Genomic DNA, 24,871 nt, shown 5'->3' on the forward strand with positions numbered 1-24,871 from the left:
GGGGTCGTATCAAAATGTAGTTAGTAAATAAATAATACATTGAGGACCAGGAACTTTTAAATGCCAAATCTATTCCAACCCAATTATCAGTGCAAAAATAACTACGGTCCTTTGGTTTCTAGTTTCCAGAGCAAGCAAAATCATTATGAAGATGCTTGCAGCTTCAATTCTAAATGCTCATATGAGAGAACAAGAACTAATGAACACAGTGGGACTTACTTCTGCCTCAACTTTGTAGGATTGTGCTGACCATAATCTTTTTAAACTCCTGAAACCCATTTGTAAAGGTTAATAGCCTTTTTAGACTTAGCAAAACTGTGGCTTCATTATCCTTCTACATTATTTAGTAAATACAATTTTTGGTTAAACTCTTCTACCAAAATGCTTGAGCCCCTTTTTTAGTTGTTCATTCAGTTCAGAATAACCATCCACAGGAGGGGGGCGGAGAGAATACTTGAATTAGAACATCAGTATGGCTTTTGAGGGGGCGGAGCCTGCCACTTTGGTGTGCTTATTCAGTATGGAATGAACAGATGAAAGGGGCTTTTGTGTATAGTGTCAGTGATTTGTTAGGAGTATTACTAGAGTTAAGGCAAAGGCAACCAAGGTAGAAGCACTATGTCAGTTATGGGCATATGATTACCAGTTTAAAGTAGCGGCGGATATGATTCCTATTAAGAGTATGCCAGTATCATGCCACCAGTTCCCAGCTCTGGAGTATATGCTGTTGTTCATTGTTACAGATCTACAAGACTTCCATATATTCTCAAGCTAGGTTCTAAAGGCAGAATTGTTGCTTTCTTGCATCTCAAACGCCAAGGAATAAAATCATTTCCTTTAGGTATCACTGTTGTTCATTCTTTGAACCTCTTTTTAATGCCAGGAACAGCCCTGTTAAGTATGAACTCATCGTTAAGCATATGCACAGTCCCATTTCCAAAACATTGGGTAACCACAATCCGCTCCCCCAGACGTTGTTAGGAAAATGACCTGCAAGTCACTAGGTGCAATTTCCAGGCAGCCTTGGGCCCTGTGCTGGGAAATAAACAGGGAAATGAAAGAGGGATATAAAAAGTGAAAAGTATGAAACCATAATAGGTGTTGGAGATATCTTGCTGCAATTTATCCGTGTTTCTCTATAGTTGACTTGGAACAGCCTTCAGAAGCCAGTCTCCCTTGTGATATTACAAAACTGTTAAGGGATTCCATATTGTAATAGTTATTCTTTTCTCATCAGTCAAGTTTATTGTCTCAGTTCTACTTCATTCTCTTGAATAGCATCATAATTGTCTTTCAGTTATTGTTGCAAATCTCATAGTTTTCATCCCACAGGTTTGGTTTAAAATGTAATATCGCTGCTGCTTATTCCTAGGCTTAGCTCCAGCCTCTTCTATGGTTAGCAGATGTTGGATGCAGTCATGGTATTTTTAGCACTCCCACCTTAATTTGCATACGTTTTTTCAAGGCACTAGTAGCATCTACCTTCACTCATTAGTAGAAATCCCTTTTTGCTCAATAAAAGAGGTTGCTTGCATATGCAGTAGCCCCATTCCTTGCAACTTGTCTGTAAATGGTCATCGGTGATATATAAGCAGTTGCAATGCTAAGGACATGCAGTGTAAATTGGATGCAGTGTATATGTGCCTATCTAAAGGCTTATTTGGCTCATGAAGTCATAAGGCAGTCCTCAAACAGAAATATTTACAGAGCTACATCATCTTCTTCAGATCTGTATCAAGCAACAGGGAGTTGTTTGATAGCTAACATGAACTTGGTATGAAATTCTGAGTGGAAATGGAGTTTTGTTGAGTGTACTAATTAGTTCCCCCCATTCTGAATAACATGGAGATGTTTAACATTGAGACTTTCCCCCCACGTACTGAAGCATGATAAGAAGTTTTCAAATCCATTTGGCATTTGTTTGTTTGAGGAAGACCAGTGCAGGACTGATGCTTGTCTTTGTGAATGACTTGAATCAATGCTAGTGTACGCTTTGCCATATGGTGTCTGAACTTGTACTGTGTTTTTGTTGGAATCTGTGTATCATCTACAAATGTTTTTTGTATAAACATTTTAAATGGTCATGTCTCTATAAACATGCTCACTTTAATCTTCAGATGATTCTAGAATAATAATGTTGCCATCCAACTTTACTTTTTAAAACTTCTATCTCCCTGAAATCTCATATCAACTTTTAGGGATTGTGTGTGGTTATTCTTTGTGGATATAAACAACCATTTTGGCAACAAGTGGCAGATTCTCTCTTATGCTCCTATTAACTGTAGACTTAGTATTTATTTAGTATTTATTGCAATAATAATAATAATACTGAAAATGGTTTTAAGTAAGCTAACTACTATAAATTCCTACCAGATACGAATCAGTGTGCATGTTATTTAAAATATGGATGCCAATATGCAATGGATATTGGTAGAAATTCAGGACAAATTGACATTTACCAGTATACGTTTTTAGGCTGCCAGCAAGAAATGTAAGAAAATTAACAATGTTACATTCAGTGTTAGTACTGCTAAGAGTAAACTCAATGAAATTAATGAATGTAAGTAACTAACTAATGCCCATTAATTTCAGTGAGTCTTCTCTGAATAGAACATTGGATGCAACTCAAATGTTCCTTCAGTAACAGTGTCATCTTATACAGGAATGCTCAGAAGTAAGCCCCATTGAGTTAATGGGACTTCTAGGCAAATGTACATAAGGTTAAAACCTAAATGACCACATTTCATTCACATTTCTATAATTTATCGGTAAAGGGAACATTTGTCATGCCCCAGCGACTCAATTATTTCTGTCATTCAACAGAACATCTGAAGAATAACCAAGTGCCTTCAGTATAAGCCATTTCCATGATTTATCAGTAATTGTCAACATTTATCAAACATATTTTCACTAGAACAATCTCTCTGTTGGTATTTGTTACCAAACTTTCTGTGGCATTTCTTATAGTAATGGCTGGAAGCATTCTAGAGTCATCTAAAGGTTAAAGAGAAAAACAGCAGAACTACAGCAACAGGTGGAAGTGTTACTTTTAAAAATTATGACTACCATAAAAAGAGAAGAGATGTAGCTAGGACAGCAACTTGCTCACAAATTTTACACAAGCTTAACAGTATGGGGCAATCTTTCAACTTGTAACCATCTGTTATTTTGTGAAGTTCTGTGTGATGTTTTGGTCAGGCTATATAAACAGTTAACATTTGGTACAGCGTAAGATGCAAGACAGACCTCATATCTACAAATGCATATGATTAACTGTACTACTTGAAATGAACACAAGGACATAAGAATTAAATATTGCATGGGGAGTTTGTAAACAGAGCGAATGTCCGGTGTGCTGTTTCACACAGCTTTCTATGTGGAATGGCACTGATCCTTTGAAGGGGTTACTGTGGCACTTCTGAAACATAAGAATTGAATATGAGTTTTAGATCACTATGTAAGAAGAGACATGCTGTAATAAGATCTGGACTTGTCCGAATAAATTTGGTTTTTGGATGAGCCTTCCAGGCTTATGATGAAATAAATAAAACCCCAAATAATTAATTCAGAGAAGCAATTAGTTTACTCTGGGTTTTGAATCTGTGTATTTAGCCCTCCTGATTCCTAACCTATTCTGTTCCTCAAGCATAAGCTACTCCTGCGTAATAGCCCACTGGGGCATTGTTTTACTTGCTTTGTTGAAACAGCAGGCTTCAAGCTGTGTTATCTTATTCCTGTTGCGAGGTATTTAGTACTGAGCCTGTATGAAACAGGAGGGACTATATATTAGCCATAGTAATGAAAGAGAGTCAGCCTTGAAAAAATAATTTTGCTAAATTGAAAACATTGTTCCCCCCTGCCCGAAATGTTTTTAGAATATGCCTCGGGCATATAATCTTACTCCCTCTAAGTTTCCAGCAGCTTCTTTTCTCTTTGAGTCTTAACTTATTTGGGCAAGGCTTGCTGTCCTATTATCTTGACACTATTCTGTTTCCAAAAAGCTAGACACATCATTTATCATTCGCTGCTTCATTTACTTTTTCCTACTTCAAGGTGCTGAATTACAAGGAAAAATTGGAAAATTTGCAACCCTGATATTGCCGTGGAAATGCATCAGCAATTTCTTTTAGCATTTTTATTAAAGTTATCTAAAAAGTTAAATTGAACCAAATGAAGTACAAAAGAACAATATAATGGTACAGTAGCTATTTATGGGTTGTTGTTTTTCTGGAGTGCTGCTTATTTTCTTTGCAGTGCATTTAAACTCTTTTTAAAGCTAATGCCTGTGTGCCTGGAGGAGCATCATGATCACACATGACCCACACCTAATTTCCAGATGTTGAGCATAACATCAGCATAGGTAGATCCCAACACATGTAGACTCTAATCACTGAACTGTATATCACAAAACTGAATCATACTGGATCACATTATTCATGCCTATGAAGACTGGGTTCTACACATGTAGGCAGGCTGTAACTAAAAGTAAATCTGATTTATTTATTTTCGGGGGGGGGAGAGCAGCTTTTTATTTTTCAGTTCTTATTATATTACATGCACAGCATCCTGGAGCCCCCCATGCTGGAGTGCCAGGTCTCTTGTGAGCCTGTAGAATTTGACTATTCTACTATGTTAAATGCTGAACTGGTCCTTTGAATAGGTTTTTTTTTTTTAAATCTGGTGTTATAAGAACCTCAAAAGGAGAGTCAGAATATAAAACCCAAAGTTCTTTTTCTTAACAAAAAACCCACACTTCCTCCCCCTCCCTCCCAAAATCATTATCTCTTAAGAAGTTTCCTTCCATTTAAATTTTGTGCATATCATTTACAATTAGGAAATGTAGATGTCTCATGAAATGTAAAAATACCCCTTTGCAATAGCACTTAAAAAGAAATGGCAATGTGTTTACCTTTAAAAATCAAAGCAAATGGGAGTGGGAGAATCTGGACTTCGTTACTGGGTTTAATCTAATTATTCTTGCATTTCAAAGGACAAACACACACCCTTCTATTTGGAGTGGGAATGCTGAAGATCTTAAAAATAAATTCTATTATACTCACACACACAAAGGAGGAGTTGGTATTAACATTGACAGAAACAAATGGTGGGTTGGGGGCTTTTCGTATTAGAATTTCAGGCAAGACAACGTGCACTAACCTCGTGATATACACTTGTTGTAAAAGGCAGAACTTTTGGGCCAGTTCACACAACATGATTTGCAGGCACAAATCTTGTAAATGATCTCTGGCCTCGGGAATCTTGACGTCTCCACCAAAACGCCTCATACTGTGGCCATATCCCTGAGAGCTGCACCGACATGTTGGCCAGGGGGTGGGGAGCTCCCTTCCCACACAATACATCACATACTGCCTGAGCACAGTGCTTGGAAGTCTTTGGGCAAGCCAAAGCAGGAGGCTGTCACCTTGTGTGGAGAGCATGTCTTCCAAGCATAGTGTGAAATGTTTCTAGAGTTGGTCGTGTTAGAAGGGGAGCATTCGAAACCATTCTTTACAAATAAAACCAAGAACACAATCCTTTCAGAATGAGGTTTGGGGATTGTCCCTCCATCTGCCTTTCGTCAATCCCTGCTTCTGCTGTGAACTGTGCCCGCTGTCCAAGAAATAGAATCTAATAATAATAATAATAATAATAATAATAATAATAATAATAATAATTCTATCTTGCGTGGAATTTGTAATATCCAGGCCGAAGGTATTCAGAATTTCCTTGCCTTGGTTTTCTTCTCTCTCTCTCTCTCTCTCTCTCTCTCTCTCTCTCTCTCTCTCTTTCTTTCTGCTTCTTGCTTGCTTCAAATCGCTTATCTGGGGGAACCATTTGATTTCTCAGCCCATCCAGGAAAAGGGTTTCCCCAGATACTGCACTCCCACTTTTTGGAGTTTTGAGCACTGGTGCCTGCTTACTGTTGGGTGGATGATGAAGACCAGACTAGAATTAGCTGATTCCACCTGACACTGGTTCTCACTCTTCCTACTGTTGGGCTTCTTTCTTTTCACCTCACCAGCTACCACTGTTGTCTCAGCTGGGGGGAAACAACCTTTCCTCCAGTGGTAAATGGAAGGGTAAGAGACATCCATGGAACAAAGGGAGGTTTTTTTGATGGATTGGTTTGCACTCTCCACTAGCCTCCTGTCTCACCCCTGCCTTCCTTTTCTGTGTTGCCATACATATCCATCTATGTACCAGGTGTGAGGTTCAGGAAGAAGACTTGATCCCACCTTCCCACAGTTCTCTTATGCATGCCTAGAATTCTGGACCCTTACTTTATAAAACTTTGCACTTGGTTTGCTCTTCTACTTTATTAAAATCCTGTCTAGAACTAGCTTATTAAACACCTTTAGCTATATAGTACAATAACTTCTAGGAAGAATAGAATTAATAGGCCAGGAATATATAGCAATGTCAAGGATGGCTAAATTTCATATTACATTAATCTTTGGGAGGAAATTCTCTGATTTGGTCACCAACTCATAGTTAACAAGTTCCATTAGGAAAAGTGACTCAGCTCTGCTCACCCATTTATGTAAAGAGAAACATTCAGAAAGCTTGATGCAATGTCTGGAAGACTTGCTCTGTTTTTTTAATTTCAATTCTGCTTCTGCTTTGTGGCTTCCCACTTCTTACATAATATGTTAATGTTTTCCCTAACATAACAATTAGAGTTAAGCTGGAACGTTTCAGGAAGGCAACCACGTTAACCTTATGGTATCTTAAAGACTAACAGATTTATGGTGCAATAGATAACTTACTGTGGACTAGAGACCACTTTTTTCAGATGCTTGAAGCATCTTCTGTTGACCAGGTATAAAGGATAGGAACGGAATGCCTCTTGAAATCAGTAGCAAAGTGTTGTGGAAGATGGACATATTGCCTCACTGATTTTCTGAAAGTTTTTCTGCTTCCCTGGAAGCCATCGTATTCATAGTTGACATGGAGAAGCACGTCTCCGTTCCTGTCCTTAAAGGCCTAAGTTATCTTTGTCTGAGATAACTCAAGGGCATCTAAGGCTGCAGCCAACCTCTGGGGCTGGAGAACAGTGTGTCTTAATGGAGCGGCAGTCCTTCAGCTCATGCTGGCTGAGGTGGAAGACTGGAAGGAGGCAGGTATATCACTTCGCTAGCCTGAATACTGCCAGTAACACTTCTGCCCACTTACACATTGGGCTGGTGGAATGGAGAATTCTGTATAGGCAGCACTCCCCAAGCAGAGGCTGGCACAACTAGGTGGAGGGACACCCTGCCTGATGCAAGGGGGATTCTGTTTGCAACATAAATAAGCTACACCAGCCAGTGCTGGATTTATGTATAAGCTAAACAAGCTATAGCTTAGGGCCCCACTCTCTTGGGGGCGGTGGAGTTAAAAGTATTTCACTATTAATATACTTCTTAATTGTATTTCAGTTCAACAATTACTTTGAGGAAATACATATTTTGTTAGGTGCAAATGGCTTTAGATACCTATTAGGTCCATAAATTACCCTATAGCATATATTCAACAAAAAACAGCGACAATTTGTTGTTGACAAAGGACAGCTGGACATATAAAGGGCCCCATTACCTTCAGTAGCTTAGGGCCTCATCAAACCTAAATCCGGCCCTGACACCCGCCTCCGCCAATCTGGTGCCCTCCAGATGTTGTTGGATTACAGTTCCCATAACCTTCTCTGCAGTATTATCTATCCTGGCTGCTACTTCTGATTTCTTGCTCTTCTTCACTCTTTTTTTATGCTTGCCAGCTTCATTTCTATACACTAATCTCAAACTACCTTCCAACACTATAAACCAGCCGGAAAGGCAATATAGTTCACTACATTTCTGTTTCCTATATTAACTAGGTTTCTTCTTCCTTCCCACTCTTAAGTTTCAGTTTCTTGAGTTTGTATTTTCCATGATATTTTGCATCCCTGGCAAGAACAACCTTTAAACAGAAAGTAACCATTTTATAACTTAAAAAGCAAATGCATAATGTCTGAACAGTTTCGTTCATGTTGGGCATTCCTTTCACAATGTGCTTTCCAGTTCAGAAAATAGTGTTATTTGGCAGCTGTAAAAACATTCAATCTGATGCATTAACCATTTAACATTTTGTCCTACTTCTCTGTTTATACAAATTATTAATAAATATGTTGTTTGAACCCATGGGACTCCTTTACTAACTACGTTAAGACTCTTATCTTCAGAAGCTAGCTAATTTCCACTTGGTTTATTACCTTTAAAAAGTATTTTATTTTAGATTTAAACTTACACGTGCTTATGATTACATTATTTCACGATAACAGAATTCCTATGGATTCCAGTGGAACATACCAATTAAAGCATTTGTTTGTTTAGGCATTTGTTGACTGTCCAGGAACAACATTTCTTGGGTGGTTCACCACCTTCAAAGAGAAAACAACACCCTCCAGCTTCCATCATGGCTTGGCCTTGTTTTTTGCCTAATTATATCAAAGAGCCATTTAATAAAATGGCTATGAAAGAATTTCAAAAGTGAATAGTTGGATTCAGAATTAAGCGTACATAACAATGCTGGCAGCAGCAGACATGCCTGCTTTCTCCTCTGCACTGCAGCCTCCTCAAAAATGGTCCATTAAGGTTTGGGGGACCCTGCTGAATGGATAGGCTGCAGCATGGGCAGATGGGTGATTCCCCCCCCCCCCGCCAATCAGGCAAAGGCAACCCCAGAGAGTGGGAGCTCTGCTTGTGAAATACACTTTTGCCCAGTTTTTCAGGATCCTTGCTTCCCCCTCAGCCCTTCCCATGCCACAGTGCACCCTATTTCACAGGGAGGAGGAGTGGAGAAATCAGTTCCACCAGCCCCATTATAGATGCTTAATTCTGGAGTCAGCCCATAACTTCTATTCAATCCCTACCTGTCAATCAGGTGTTTTAGCTAAATTCTGCTAAATGTTTGGTGTTTTGCTCTTGACTTTCTAAAATACTTTGAGGTGTGGCGTTCTCTCAGTGGCAGTGTACTGCTTGAACAATTGTTTCTCCCTGGGGAAATGGCAGCGTGTTTTGAAAGCTCTTTGTATGTGTAAACTATCCATGCCAATATACATTTGTAAGATGGCAAAACTCTGCATCCACCAAAAGTGCTGTGCTCCAGGACACTGTGGGCACACACCTGAGTGCATAACCCACAGGCTTCCTGGCATTACACCCTGGAAACCTCAGCCATACTGTCTGGACCCATTGTTGTGCTCCTACAAGTGATGTCTCTGTGGCTGGGAGGGAACGTTTCAACATCCCCTGGCTAGAGGGGATTGAGGGATGTGTGGGAATTGTGTGGGAGGGAAGATCCAGAGAGATTTTTTTTTTAAAATTCCAAACATATGCTTGCCCCCAACCACAATTTAGTGCATGTGTGTGTGTGTGTGTGACTTAATTCTGTATATCCTGTCACCGTGTTAATCTGCCACTTAATGTGCTTTCTAAATAAATAGTATATTGAGTAGTAATCCATATAAAGCAATTCTTTATATGTGTACTTTGTTCATAAGAATACATGAAAGGCTATCGTATATTAACTATTAATGCCTCAACTCCCACTGACTGGCAAAACCACATTATACCAGCTTTACAGGTAAAAAACTTGGAGATATGAACTTTGAGATATGAGGAATCATATAAAGACTTATTTTTATATTCTTCCAGGAACAGTTTCGCAAACAGTCAAAATTGTCCATCACAAATCTACCGGGGGTGGGGGAAAATATGTCCCCGTTTTTCTAGTCACAATCTTAATATGTGGTTGCCATGTGTTTGGTGACAACATAGAATTTGATTGTTTCCCAATGCTGGGGCTGAATTTGGCCATGGGAAAGCAGGAGGTAGAAGACTGGCTCAGCCACCGAATAGCACTGTTTTTTCGCTAACAGGGAATTTGCCTGTCATCTGTGTTTGCATGAGCTATACGCAGTCTGTGAGCCAGGAGTTCACGGAGGTCAGCAGCATTGTCGTACATGATCTTTAACATAGCTGCAATGCATTGGAGATTGTGGAAATGACTATGGCTGAGAGCCATAAGCTCTCAACTCACTTCTTACCAAGCTGGCATGAAAGCCATGTAAGAAGCAGCCCAGTGGAGTGTAGGTATTAGCCCAAAGGCTACCGTCATCTACTACCATCAGAGTGTTCGTCCTGCAAAAATTTGTGGACAATGCAGTAAATTGGATCCCACGAGAAGTGGAAATGTAAAGAAAATTAAGGGAGATTTGTCTGAATACAAAAATATTCAATACATATCCAACAGATGAGTAAAAGATTACAGTAATAGATTTCTCTTTCTTTAAATGAAAGATGATTTCAACAACACCTTCCGATAGGCACATGATTTGGACTGAGCCTCACTCAGATGCACTAAAAAGCAATGCAATGCAGGTTGCAATGGGCTCTTAAACATCATTTCCATTAATCAGAAGATAACTTCTTTGGATGCTTTCATAGCTATGATTTGATAATGGTCCCATCTCATATTGCTCTGTATTAATATCTCTTCTTATTTTTTAAATGTAGCTTGCAGACGATCAGGGATTGGTTTTGATGACCACTGTTGCCATGCCAGTATTTAGTAAGCAAAATGAGACTGTAAGTACTCACGCCATACACCAGCCATGTGCTACAAAATCAGCACAAATGTGAACGTCTTGATGAAGCTATGCATTTCTCGACTGTTGGTATCCTCTACCTTCTCCCCATAAATGTGTACTTGGTGTTAAAAAAAATGCCATACAACATACTTAGCAGCAAAGAACTGAAAAGTAAACTTTCAGTGGTTCTTGAAATAAAACGCCTTGTCCCTTTTTAAGAAGAAGCACACATTAAAAATACAAATATCAAGGTTTTAAATACTGTTTAGCATAGTGGGGTGTTTTGGACATCAAATAGGATGCAATCCAGGTAAAGCTAAATTTTATTTATTTATGCTTGGAAGCTATTGGTTTCAATAGGATCTAAGCACCCCAATCTTTCCCTGAATTGTTCAGATTTGCCATGCTATTGTATTGGGCGCACAGCAGCTTACTGTTCAAGGTGGAATAGATCACAGGTAGGAAAAAGGTAACACGTGTGCACCTGTAACCAATATTACCATAGAAATTCCCTGCAACAACATGTGCACATGTTTGTGCATAAGATACTGTACATCTGTGCACACAGACACAAACATGTGTGCTTTTGCTGTCACTGTGGTTTTTCTGATTGGAGCAAATGTCTATAATTATTCTTTTCTTAGACTAGTGCTACTGTATATATATCCACAAATATATCCATATATCCATATATATATCCGAGGTGCTTTCGAACTGCTAGGTTGGCAGGCGCTGGGACCGAGCAGCGGGAGCGCACCCCGCCGCAGGGATTCGAACCGCCGACCTTTCGATCGGCAAGTCCTAGGCGCTGAGGCTTTAACCCACAGCGCCACCTGCGTCCCTTATATCCATATATATATCCATAAATATTTCTACTATATTTCTATAATAGGGATCTGGGGTTTTAAAAATCTATTTCCATTTTATATTTGCATTTACCTTGCCCTTCATATTTAATTCTTGCCTCCTGGGCTTCGCAAACTATTTGAAACAGAAGATAAATTGCATTTTTCTATGCCATATTTTGTCTGGATGGGGCTTCCTGAGTCAGGGTGTTTAATTGAAAGCATCCTTATCAGCTGCAACTTTGCACACAACCTTTGATTTTATTTCTAGGGTAGGAGAAAGAAGACATCTATTGATTTTGTTTGTGTGCGTATTCAGCCAGATTAGCTGCAGCCACCTATAATACCTTGTCAAATAGTTGGAAGAATTAGCTAGTTATCGGCAGTGCTCAGTGCAGTTTTAATCCATATGGGAAATACTTATTGACTGAATTACTGTGCTCTAACTGTAATTGTTTGTTCCAACTAATCTGCATTTTTTTCCAAACAATCTTTTAAAATAGAGATCGAAAGGCATTCTTTTGGGAGTTGTGGGCACAGATGTTCCAGTGAAAGAACTTCTAAAGACTATTCCAAAATACAAGGTAAATAACATTTTGATTACCAGTTCATTGTATTGAATTAGAAGTAAATTACATTTATATGCTACAAAATATCTATTGAAACCGGATATGCTTTTCTGCAAATGAGCAGCGTCTTCTGCAAGGGAAGGGGCTTTTCTTAATGTAACACACAACCATTGTGCAAGCAAAGCGAAGTGAAATCCAACTGTGTGGTTCTGTAGCGCAAGTTCTTGTGCAATTTCTTTCACAAGGCCTTGTACAACATTTGACAGGCATTGCTCCAAGTGTTGCACACCATTCCAAGATGTGTTCATGCTATAAATCATAGTACTGAGCCTTCTGTTATTTGCAGAATATTGTTAGTGCTATCCTTTCTTCAACGGGTGTAGCTCTAGAGGGGGATCCAACCCATATTATTCAAACAAATTATTTATTGGGTGTGCTTCTTATGTATAATAAAGCCAGTCTAGGTAAGCTTTCTTCACAGATCATTCCCCCCAAAATGGAATCCCAGATCTCTTAATACCTTAGATATTACTCAGTAATGTACTATCCCTTTTTCAGAAATGGCTACATTTTCCAAATCCTTTAAAAAGAAGTGTGTTGTTGTTTTTAAGAAACCCTTCAAAACTTTGCTAAGCATATTCCTCAAGCTCCTGCATGATCATAATAATAACTTACAAGCCCCAGACCTCGCTTTCTGGAAACATCAATTTGCTGCACCACGTGGATGTAAGAGCAAAGCATGTAAGGGCACTGCCCAGTTGTGTGGCTACCACTACTCAGGAACACCCAGTGCTGCCAGTGGAGCTTAGGAAGCAAAACCAGGCAGCAGACTGTAGGGAAAACTCTTGGGAAAGATACTTAAGTTTGCTCTGAAAGAAGGTTAGTTGACAGGGCTGGGAAGGAATTTTGCACACATTCACAACTGGTGTGGGTCTTTGACCTTCCTCGTAGCAACATTTGTGTTCTGATGGTTGTTGTTCATTATTTTATATTTCACCACAACTCATTATTGTAGGTGGAGAGGCATTGGGTTGAATCCAGAGCAGGAATGAGCACCTCTCTTCCCTCTGGGAGATCCCCTTAAGGGATCCTGGGTGGTGCTTCAAGGCCTCAGGGAGGTAGCACACCTACTGCCTTCCAGGCTGTATGATAGGATCATGGTATCAGTGCACACAGTGGTTGGCCTGCAAGTCATGCAACTTCCACCAACAGCTGCCTGATAACTAGATGCCATCCCATGCCATGCCAAAACTCAGTGAGCTGTAGCCAATAAAGTTGTGGCCTATTATAACCCACACAAGCCTATGTGTGGCTTTTCCTCTCCCACATTCCACACTGCAGGCTGCACAATATATCACTGACTTCCTTTTGCTTAGCCAAGCTTCAAGAATGACATAAGATATTGGACAAATGAGAATTTTAGATTCAAGTGGTTGCTATGCAACTAATGCACTCCTTTGCTTGTAAAACTATAAGCAAATATACAAGAGGACAATACAGCAATACCCACATGCACACACACACACAGAGAGAGAGAGAGAGAGAGAGAGAGAGAGAGAGAGAGAGAGATTAATTGTTGATTTAAGCAGTTCTTCATAGATTCCAAAAAAAGCTTGAGTTTCTCAAACACATTTTTTATCTTCTGTAAGATTTGTGGCTATCTATCTTACTGGAGTTAGAATTTGGGTATGCAATTACAATTATTGCCCAAGGTTCTGAATTAGCTACAAAGCAGTCTTGAGGGGAAATTCTCATATGTGATTTGGTATCTTCAAGGTTTGCTGAGGTGAATAGTAAGATCTAAGGCAGCACATTACTAGTTTGGGTTCAAACTGTAGCTAAATAAGGACAGGGCTTTGGCAGTAATAGTAAATTCTTGCATCACAATTTTAAGTCGGCCAATGTACCTTGTGCAATATAGTTGATAATATATGTGCCAAAAAGTACAGTACAAGTTTCAAGTGCACTGGACTGGAGTCCCTTTTCATTGTCCTTAGCCATTTCCTTCAAAGCAATCTGATTATGCACCACATTGTATTAGAAATGACCTCAGTTGATAATTTTCTGTGTGTGTGTGTGTGTGTGTGTGGGCAAGTACAAGTGCACACACGCGATGAGGGCTGTTCAAGGGCAGGTCAGCCGTAAACCTCTTCGTACCATCAAACTTGTGGCTCTTGAATTATGCTGATTCCCTCTTCAACTATAGTCCCTCATGCCCCATAGCACACCATTTCCCTGACCTTCAAGAGCAGCTTTTCAGGGCCATGGGAGAAATGGGAAAGCGAGGGGATGGAGAGGAGAAAAAAGCCCTATTTTGTAAGCAGAAACCTGTTTATGCTTCGCTGGATCCATCCCACCATTTCCCTGGTGGTATATAAGATTGATCCTTACTTTAGAATGAACCTTATCTGAAGAGAGTGGCCTTTCATATAAAGTAATGTGACCTTTAAGCTAGAGAATGTCTTGAGAACAGTCACAATTGATTAAGAGATGATTTGGGCAATTTTAGAAATAAGTTGTATTATGCACTGCAAAACACACACACACCCAACCCAGCAGGTTTAAAACTATTTCCGTATTTGATCTGCCTTCCCAGCGGTAAAGCTGTGTTGTACAGAACATCTGCCAAAGCTATCAGCAGCGGGGTTTTTTTCACTAGGGGACATTTTAATGACTAGACATCAGTGATTTGAAGATACATTTATTGCAATCAATGAGGGCAGTCAGCTGTGTAACAGAAGCATTGTCAAAAGGGGTAGGATTGCTATTGAAATAAGTGCAGTGCTAAATTTGATTATACATGTACTTTCAGGCCTAATACAACACTACATTGCTCTCAGATTACTTCCAATATATCTCTGAGGTTTGAAAGTGGAAATTGTATGAGCCTCTGAATTAGAAATAGTCCTTTTTATGCATATAGTATTATGTCCATCTATTATTATTTTTTTACTCTCTTGATCACAGACAGTAAGGTGCCTAGGTCCAATTACCAGAGTCTCCTATTGCCTTTCAGTACTGAAGTGGTTTAAACCAAATCAAGGTTTTTCCTTATCTTGAATAAGTTTAAAACAACAACTTCCATTTTCCATGGAAAATAAAGAGCAGCACATCTTCTGCACTTGCTAATTATGTTTTAGGTTCCTCCTTTCTGATAGATCATATTGCTCAGCTAACTTGGAGTAAAGGAAGCAGGGATGCTTCATTTTTCTCTTCCCTTCTGTAAAGCCAAAGTTCTGCTGCCAGTAGAACTGGAGAAGGGGTAACGTTTGCCCTGCCAAAACCCTGGGGTGTAAATGGTAAGCATCATAGCCCAATCCAGGATATTTTAATTTAAAAATCTGAGGAGCCCTGAGCAGGCATATTTGAAACTCCTTCCCTCATTTTAATTTAGTAAGACAGCTGGATTTCTCGCAAAGCACAACAATTGAGATTTCACATTGAGCTCAGTCATAAGCTCTGTCAGTGACAGCTGTGCCGGTTTCTGGGAAGACTGTATTTGGGGGGCTTTCTCGTCCAAAGGAACCACAGAAACTAAAATAAACAAAACTTGCTTCCATATATTCTAAGGATGGTCGTGGAGATGGGGGGGGGGGGCAACTAGAGCCTTCTTAAGCATCTTCTTGCACTTTTTCCTGGCATGGGATTCTATAAGTGATAGGTGTCTACTTTTAACAGGGAAAGCCATCATATAATAATTTTATTTTTACCTATTCCAACAGATGTGTCTATCCAGGAGTAAGCCCCAATGAGTTCAGTAGGACTTACTCCCAGATGAGTGTGTATAGGGTAGTGGATTAGGTGAAGTCCAAGTTATACTGCTGGCTTAATAAATAAATAAAAAGGCAACGAGTGAAATACTAACATTTGACAACAGTGGGTTGCCATACTGATCAATATGTGTTTTAGGTCAAAGGGATGGGACCAAGAGAGAGAGGTGTGGCTAGAGGAGGAAAAGAAGGGGCCAAGAGCCCCACTGTGCCCAAGGAGCCCTGGAAGCCATCCCACAGCCACTACTGGCAGCACTAAATGTGTTAGGTTAATGTGTATATATCTGTTTATTTCCCCTAAAATACAGAAGAGAGTGAGAAAAGATGCATGCATGCAATGAGGTGCATAGTGTAGCTTTGTTGTTTCCTGCAGGGATGTGGAACCTCAGGCCCGGGAGCCAAATTCAGTTCTCCAAGCCTCTCTGTCTGGCCCTTCAGTTTGTCCCCATGCCACACACCTCACCAGCCCCTCTTTGCATCCTCCCTGAGTGTCCTTGAACTCTGGTAATGCGCTTGCTGCCTGGACGGCAGATAGAGCAGGTTGTGGAAATGTGTCTAGAAAAAACCATCCTGAGATCTGTGGATTAAGGGCAGTATACAAATTCAATAATAAAAATAGTAGTAGGATAGTCGTACCTTGGATCCCGAAGGCCTTGCATGTAAAACGTTTTGGCTCCTGAACACCACCAACCCGGAAGTGAGTGTTCTGGTTTGTGAACACTGTTTGGAACCCAAATGTCCGATGCAACTTCTGCGGCTTCTGATTGGCTGCAGGAGCTTCCTGCAGCCAATTGGAAGCTGTGCCTTGGTTTCCGAACATTTTGGAAGTCCAACGGACTTCCGGAACGGATTCTGTTCAACTTCCGAGGTTCCACTGTAGTAGTAGTAGAATTTGCCTTTTATCTTTTGCTTCTAGCCCTGCCCATCATTGTTATGTGACACCCCAAGAAGGTTGCCCAGAGCTCCCGACCCCAAATATACTGAAGTCCCCACAGCTATAGGGATTTTTTTTACTACATGTTAAAGAAAAGGGACTTCACTTGAATTTGAGCAAAATGCTTTATTGCTAAAGGCTTATAACTGCCAAGTTTGAGGTGCACAATGCACCAGGAAATTTTCCTGAAAACCCACTACTGAAATGTATTTCTGTGCGGTTCACATTTTTTAGATGGGTCTTGTGCCAGAGAACTTCCTGACAGTTTGTGTTCCAAAAGTTTACCTGCTCTGTAGGCCCTATTTATTCAGGTTCTTTTCTTTCCTATATCCTTACAGTTAGGTATTCATGGATATGCATTCGCAATCACGAACAATGGATACATTCTGACTCATCCAGAACTCAGGCCTCTGGTAAGATAAAAAATATGTTGACTGATTTTATACATGCCGAGATAGATATGTTTACATTTTCCTTCTTCTTCTTAAGATATACAGAATTAAAGAGCAGAGTGTAATGGTTCACAAGGACGACTACTAAAAAGACTACTATTTAAACTTAAATACTGCAGACATTTTTTTCCCCTAGAAGCTCCAATGCAAATAATAACATAAGCCTTTTGGTGATACAGAAATGCACAGGTTGTATGGTGAGAGACCCAAACCCCTGTAAGTGCAAGGCAAAGCCATAAATTGCTGCAATTATGTACACTTACATTAAAGTGGAATTCTGTGTTCTCAAGTAATAGCCCCTATTTGTCATGTTTAAGTGGACTAAAATTTCTAAAACTGTGTGGATATTGTATGCAAGCTCCTTCTCTTCTTTATCTTCGCTTGAAGGATTATTCCCCCAATTACTGTTTTTTTAAAAAGTGAAAATTCATTTCCATTACCCTTTTTGCCTTCTTTTAATTAACCAAAGTCAGAAAGAAGTTTGATGTGCCTGTTATATAAAAGTTTATTGAATGATAGCATAGGCTGTAGCTTCATTTTTTTGGTTTTATAGGAACACTTTAAGAGTTTCATCACCATTGAATCTAACTAAAGGAGTGGCATTAGTGAATTCACTATAATATAATATGGATGCCATTTCTCAGGTAGGCACTTAATGTAATTATCAGAATTCAACAATATATAAGCAGAAAGCAGCAATATATCTCAGAGGGGTATTTGCATATTTAAAAAATCAGGATTATTGTACAGAAGGATCGATGGAGTCATAATTGGAGCTTTCACAAACATTTATCCCTCTAAAGTTTGGATTAAGCATTACACTTGGTTAATATTTACATTTGAGTGGTTTTGATGAGAAGATGAAATGAAATTGTCAGAACACCAACATTTTCCTGGCTGTTCCTCCTTCCACCCCCAATAAGGTCTTTTTTAAAAAAAAACAGAACAGTGAAAAAAGGCAGTGGAATTACTTTTTTGGTATAAACTGTTTCATTCTAAATTTAGACAAATTATCCTACCTATAAAAACTGCTTAGTGTTTTGGGATGGGAGCAGCAGTGTAAAGCTGGGGGTAGCAGCAGATGTGATGTTAGTCATGCTATTAGCAATTATGTGAATTGCTTCTCAAAGTGAACTGCAGGCATGAGCAGAGCAAATCGGGAGCAGGATCCTGGTGTGGGGTGTCCCTGCTGTGGTCTCAGTCTAGATCAGGCCCCCTGCACCGGCTGATTGCAATGTGAGGGAAACTCCCTTTTGTTTTAATTGCAAATAGCAGGTGTTGTGATCCCAAATCAGAACTGCAACAGGATACAGTCTGCCTCTTGTGTCTGCCTCCTGTGCCGGGGCCGTACTCACTTCCAGCACCTGCAATTTGCTTTTAGATTTCAAAACACTCATTTGCTAATTGCTTGAATGGAGCCTTCCTTAGTTTATCATTCAGTCTTCTAATGGGGTGGGGCTTTGCTTCAGACTCCCCCCCCCCCAACATGTAGATGGCGGGGGATCAGAACCAGCAAGCATAACCTTGTTCTCTCCTGGTGTGATTACAATCGTTCAAGAGAAGAATGGCTGAAACAGTCTTATGCATTTCCTATTTAATTCTCTCTCCCATCCCTCCCCCGCCCCCCCAATACCAACCCATGAGGTAGATCAGTGTGGTTTTCATTTTAAAAATAGGGAACAAATTCCAGGAGGCAGTGGGTTAGTTGCTGTCAGGGAATCTGTAAAAGGGAATAAGAAACCCAGAATCTCCCAGATCCAACACAGTGGCTGCAATGGATATTGTACAAAGCTAATCTGGAAGTGGTGGGTTGAATCCAGCGCCGCATGTGTGAAGTTCCACTCACATAATGAGATTTCCCCTTATGCATGGAAGGGGCTGCAAGGAAGAGAAGTGTGGTGCTAGCAGAGCAACAGCAGTGGATGCTCTTCAGTTCTTAGATTAGCTGCTGAGTAACTGTCCTTTCCAGCTGGGCACCCTTGTTCAGAATTGTATGCAGAGTGTAAATGTTATGTTCAGTCGTATACGTAACCCTGGTTCCGGGGGTGGGAGGAGGGTACAAGAGACAAACCTGTTTGTGTGCATACATATTGTCTGGTGTGTCCCCCCACCCCTCAGAAACAAAACAAAACAAAATTACCATGTACCACTAATATGTGGCCAAGATATAATCAGTACACTTAGCTTTGTCATTAGTACGGCTTTTAAAAAAAGAGTTTGTGAATAACTCTTTAAAATGTCATTTGGGTAAACAGGATTTCTTACAACCTGTATAGTATCCTTCCCCACCTTTTCTACATTAACAAGTTATAGAAAATATGGACAAATATCTCACTACGCCTTGTTCTCAGCAGTGAAATTTAAAAGAAAAACTCCTGGAGAGTTTAATTCTAGTTTATTATTGCTAGGTGGAACACACACAAACTCAGCAAATATTGTTTCACTTAAATATAGTTTTCTGTGAGTATTCAGCTTTTGTTCAACTCTATATATTCCTTTGTAGATATATGTGATGCTTTGTAATGTATTATAGGAAAATACACACTCTTTGAAACCAGTTTTGCACTTTAAGAGATTTATAAGAAGAATGTTGTTTTCTGGTTGGACTAGATCAAGAAAGGAAGTAAATCAAAAGTCCTCAGAAAGCTTTGCTAATAATATTGTTAGATGCTATTTAATTTCTGCATACGTAGGAACAAAATGTCAAAAGAGTCCGTTTATAATATTCATGGATTCTTTTAGAAACCTCTTGTCCTCCCCAGTTTCCTAGAACTCCCACATCCTATTTTACTGACATTATTTGATGTACTGAACAAAGTCACACGAGCTGTTTAGAGTGGTCCTAAAGTCTTTCACATCTCCCTCAATGAGCATTACATAGATGGCTGTGAGCCTATTGTGCCCATCCACCAAAAAACAGAACAAAAAAACCCCATGGATTTCCACTCATACAACTGGATTTCCCCTTCTGCTCCCCCTGCAGGCCCTTGTATGCTGCTCTGTTATGGGAGACCCTTTGGAGCAGATTTTGGGGGCTATTGGGAGCTCCATGAGAGGGAGAGAGAGAAAGAGAGAGAGAGAGAGAGAGAGAGAGAGAGAGAGAGAGAGAGAGAGAGAGAGAAGGGAGGAAGGGCAGCCCTGTGGTATTCAGGGAAGTCCACTCATGAGGCATTGGATTTCATCCTATGTGTTTACTAGATCCCATTTTCTTTCATGGCCTGTTTCTATAATGATTCAAAAGGACACAGAAGGATTCATTTGTGTAAACATGTATATGCTGCAGTGATACGTATCTCATTCAAAAAGAGCATTTGAACTAAAGCCTTGTGTGGACCATTAGTAAACACATAAACTCCTTTATGTGCAGCACCCCCCTTGTTTTGCTCAGCGGTAAATACCTTTGTGTTCCATTTAAATGAATGGGTATCCTGTTTCTGCAAGGAATCTATGACCACACAAAATGTACATACTAATTGTAGAACAGGGATCCAGGAGGATATGCATTGATATTCCATTTAGTTATGCTCCTAGCTAAAGGACTGTGTAAAGACTGTGAGATCTGTTCAGATAGTATTCAAAACAAGTTCCTGGGCTTTCAGAATCCTTTAATCCAGTTGGTGGATCTCAGGATTCTAGTACAAAGTAGGTCCTGCAAGGCAGATATCTTCCTACATGGCTCTGTGTTACTTAAAAGTAACACAAGGGCCCTTACCTTGTCTTCTGCCTCTCTTTAATTATGGGTTCCATAAACTAGATCTCATGCATTCCTTGTTTAGGAGGGAAATGTGGAATGAATTCCAGCAACAATAAATGATACAAGACAGATTGGCAAATGATGTAATCTTCCTTCCTTGTTTTTGTTCATGACAGCAGTTTTTTTAATGGGAAAAAGTGGATGTTTCCCTTCCTCACATCACTGCACATCTCTGGCTCATTACCATACAAAATCATTCCAATGGTAAGTGCACAGATAAATAAAACTGTGAGGCCAGGGAGCTCACTACATTATATGCATTCCGTGGGTTTTTAGGGTCCTGATTTTTATTTTTATTTTAATCTGGATCCTTCAGCATGGTTTCATATCAGCACAGCAATAGAAGGAACTTAAAAGCCATCTCCATTTTCTCATTTATTTGAAGGATATGAACATATATCCTGATTAGCTTGTGTATGCTGTGCAGGTCAGAGGTGCTTGTGGGATGAAGAGCAACTTAATTGCAATGAACTCAAATGATAAACTAATAACCAGTAGTAACTAATGATATAAAATTCCCATTTAATGTTTTATTTATTTTTAGTGGTGCAGTGATTACTGGAATGGTTTGTTACGGTGGGAAAATTGTAAATGTGAATGGGCCAGAAGTCATTATGTGTATGAAGGAAATTTGCTCTCAGATCATATTGGGACTATGGAGATTTTTAAAAATGATGTGTTAGCCATGCAATAGGAGGAGGTATTCTGAAATACATTCCCCTTTGGAGGGGACTAGAAAAACTGGCTAACATGTGTAGTAAGTGTTTTATACAAAAAGTCAAGTTAAAGCTCTCTAACAATTCTTCATTTCAGCCATATTTTGATTGATATATTTGCTGACTTGAACTTTATAACTGAATCATCTTGTTGAGATTCTGTTCCCTGCCAGGTTTACACAAATTAGAAAGGGGGGACCTCTGACCTTGCACAGGTTGTTGGACTACAACTCCCATCATTTGTGCCACTTGGGGCTGATAGGAGTTGGAGCCTAACATCAATTTGGAGGGTTCAGCATTCCTGACATCAATAACACTTTTAATTGTGATCATTGTCAATTAAGTTGACATTCTCTTGATCAAGTCTTCAAGAAGAAAGCTAGTGTTGACCTTCAGAGGAGTGCAGTAAGTTTAAATTAGCCACAGAATCTTCCAAACCCTATGGATAAACAAAGGTGAGTGCAGCTCAAATCATCTGAGCAGCTTTCCTTATAGATACTTGTGCTGGTGATGAACTATGTAAGATCAGACATTAGATGGCAGCATAGCACTGCCATGTATAATCAACCATTGACATAGCTGGAATCTGAGCAGGCAGAGCCATTATTCAAAACACACACACATATATGCATGTTTTGAATATGTTGTGTTTATGTAAAAAGTGAAAGTTAAGACTTGTATTGAATGTGTTTCTCTTTACTGCAAAACACAGTATTATTAAAATGCAGAAACAAAGCCCCACTGGCATAAAATCATATATGGCAACAAGGAAACAGAAACTCTATATGTTTCACTTTCTGCTACATTTGAAAGCTCCGTTTGGCTGCAGCATGGAAATATTAACAGGAAATGTTTCCACGGTCCAAAGAAGCAGCCTTGAAAAAATGCATATACTTAAAACGCACAGAGTATATATATATATATATATAAATATAAAATCTCTTCCACAACGGGAAAGCTAGTAGGCGTCAGAGAGACAAAAAAGGAAAAACACCAGCCACAATTCAAAACACAATAGTAATGACTCCTCTTGTATTACAGATTAGAATATATAGTAATACTGTGTAATACAGAGCACAGGAAACATCCTCAAATTAATTCCATTTGTTCTCATTGTGTGTCTTAAAAACATAAAATTCTGATCTTAATACACGCACACACACACACACACACACATATATATATATTATTTGTAAAAAAAAATACATTCTTAGGTGTGTGCGTACACACACACACACACACACACACAGAGAGAGAGAGAGAGAGAGAGAGAGAGAGAGAGAGACTGTGTTTTGTTACCCTACATCATGATATAGTATCATTCACACATTCTCACATGCTGAATGTCAGCTGGGCTGCTGAGTCCAGCCACTTCAATCAGTAACTTAGTTTTTCTTTTTAGTGAGTGAAAGTCTCTCAGTCACTTAATTTACACCTCTAAAATTGTCGAGACTCTTCCTAAAACTTTGAAGAGCATTGCCATCCCCTAGTTCCTCTCCCCCAAGTGACGAAAAAGAAATTGGGCTGAATGAAGACTTATAAGGGAGTAACTGCTCTGAGAGACCCGATCAATTTAGAATTTGGGCAGAATAATCCCAGTTTGTGCTGCTCGCTATGGTTAGGAGGTGTCCTCCTGACAGGCCTCACCAGCAGTGGGCTGCACCACTGCAGATGCCCTTGCCAAAGGTGGTATTTCAAGCAGCGGTAACCAGCAGTAAGTCCTCAGAGTGGTTTGGGGGAGAGGTCAGAGCTGGGCTGGCAATGGATCAAAGCAAACACAGTTCCTGGAGAGGAGTCTAATTTTGGACCCCTGAGCTGCAGCAGCCTGAAGCTGGCACAGCAAAATAGGTACAGCATCTCTTCCCTCACCTTCTGCCTTAGCCAGCAGGAGCCAACAGCAACGAATCTGCCACTGCACACCCTTGCTCCTGTTAGAAATGCACCCTTAAAAGCCTACACTATTTGGGCTTTCAGTGTGAGCACATATGCACTCAGCATTTCAGTGGTTTTCACAAGCTACCTGGCAAGCTGTCCTGTGGACCAGCAGTGGTGTTCTGTGCTTGGACCATCCAAAACTCCTCATCAAGAAATGAGCTGCCTTGTTCTCATACATAGGAACCTTCTAACCATTCTTTAACATTTGTTCCATTTAAAGTGCCTTGTTGTGGTAGATGCAATGATGCCAGCTCTATAGCCACGTTTGTGTACACAATCTTTCTCCCTTGGTTATAGATGTTTCAGCCACCATGTATCAGCATGGACATTGCAAGTGGGACAAAATTAAGCCCATACTGTATAAATAACATTGGAAGTGTTTTAAATTAAAATGCCAACTATATTCAGGATATTTCTCCTCATACTGTCAAAATTTCTCAACGGACTGAGAAATAAATCCAGCTGAAACAAATGGGACTTAATTCAGATGCATTCTGATCCAAATAGTGCGCTAGTATAAATCAGGGGCAATTAAAAGTTTACCGCCTCTGAATATGGAATTTTGGCTCTCATAACTATTGAAATCAGTGCGCCTTTTCAGTAAAATCTGGTTTCAGTTGAGGTGTAAGTTTCTCAGTTTGCTTATTGGAGTTATACAGCTTTAAACTTATTTCTGTGGGACTATTCACTCTAATAAAGTTTAATAGCATGTGTAAATGCTTCCAGTTCTGAGTCGTAGCCAATTTCACGTTGATACCGCATTAAGACGTTGGTCTTGAAAAAGCAGTTGATCCGCTACTTTCGGGTTGAGGGATCTGTCGCCCTCCTAGTGCAGCTAGTAAAATGGTTCCAAATGGAACAGAATAGTAAATATGAGCATACTCCAAGGTTTGACATAAACACAATTTGAGAGACAATAAAATATGAACGTTACTTGGAATGCGTTAAATGTAATCTTGTTGTATAGGATAGATCTCAATATTGTGCTATTACAGACACTCCATTTCAGCTTGCCAGGTCCAATCATCAGCCCTCTCTTTCCCCTACACACTGCTCTGAGAGTTCTCCTGACCCCTCCAGACCCAATTTTGGTTGTGCAGTGGAAGAGAGGGAAGCCATTTTACATAAGTGGAAGCCCTTGCACAGGCGAAAACTTCTCCAAGAGTATATTTGTAAGAAAGTTGTTCCGCAAGAGTGTAGCAAGGAAAATTCACCAGTCATTCTTTGGAAATCATTTGAACTTCCGAGTAAATGTGATTATTGTTGAGCGTTTAGGATTTTGAACTATTT

General features: G+C 39.7%; 1 protein-coding gene across 4 annotated transcripts in view; it reads left to right on the forward strand.

Moving 5' to 3' along the window:
* Positions 1 to 24,871, forward strand: part of CACNA2D3 (calcium voltage-gated channel auxiliary subunit alpha2delta 3) — a 497,583-nt gene that overhangs the window by 337,446 nt on the left and 135,266 nt on the right. For all 4 annotated transcript variants that reach the window (XR_014561264.1, XM_083726996.1, XM_083726997.1 and 1 more), the window contains 3 exons: positions 10,533 to 10,604; positions 11,955 to 12,035; positions 17,063 to 17,137. Coding sequence is in view for 3 of the 4 variants with exons in the window: in XM_083726996.1 (XP_083583122.1) it covers positions 10,533 to 10,604; positions 11,955 to 12,035; positions 17,063 to 17,137 (228 nt within the window). In the remaining variant the exon portion in view is untranslated. The remainder of the gene's footprint in view (positions 1 to 10,532; positions 10,605 to 11,954; positions 12,036 to 17,062; positions 17,138 to 24,871) is intronic.

This window comes from Podarcis gaigeae (genome assembly GCF_964106915.1).
Source record: "Podarcis gaigeae genome assembly, chromosome: 2".
Lineage (NCBI taxonomy): Eukaryota > Metazoa > Chordata > Lepidosauria > Squamata > Lacertidae > Podarcis > Podarcis gaigeae.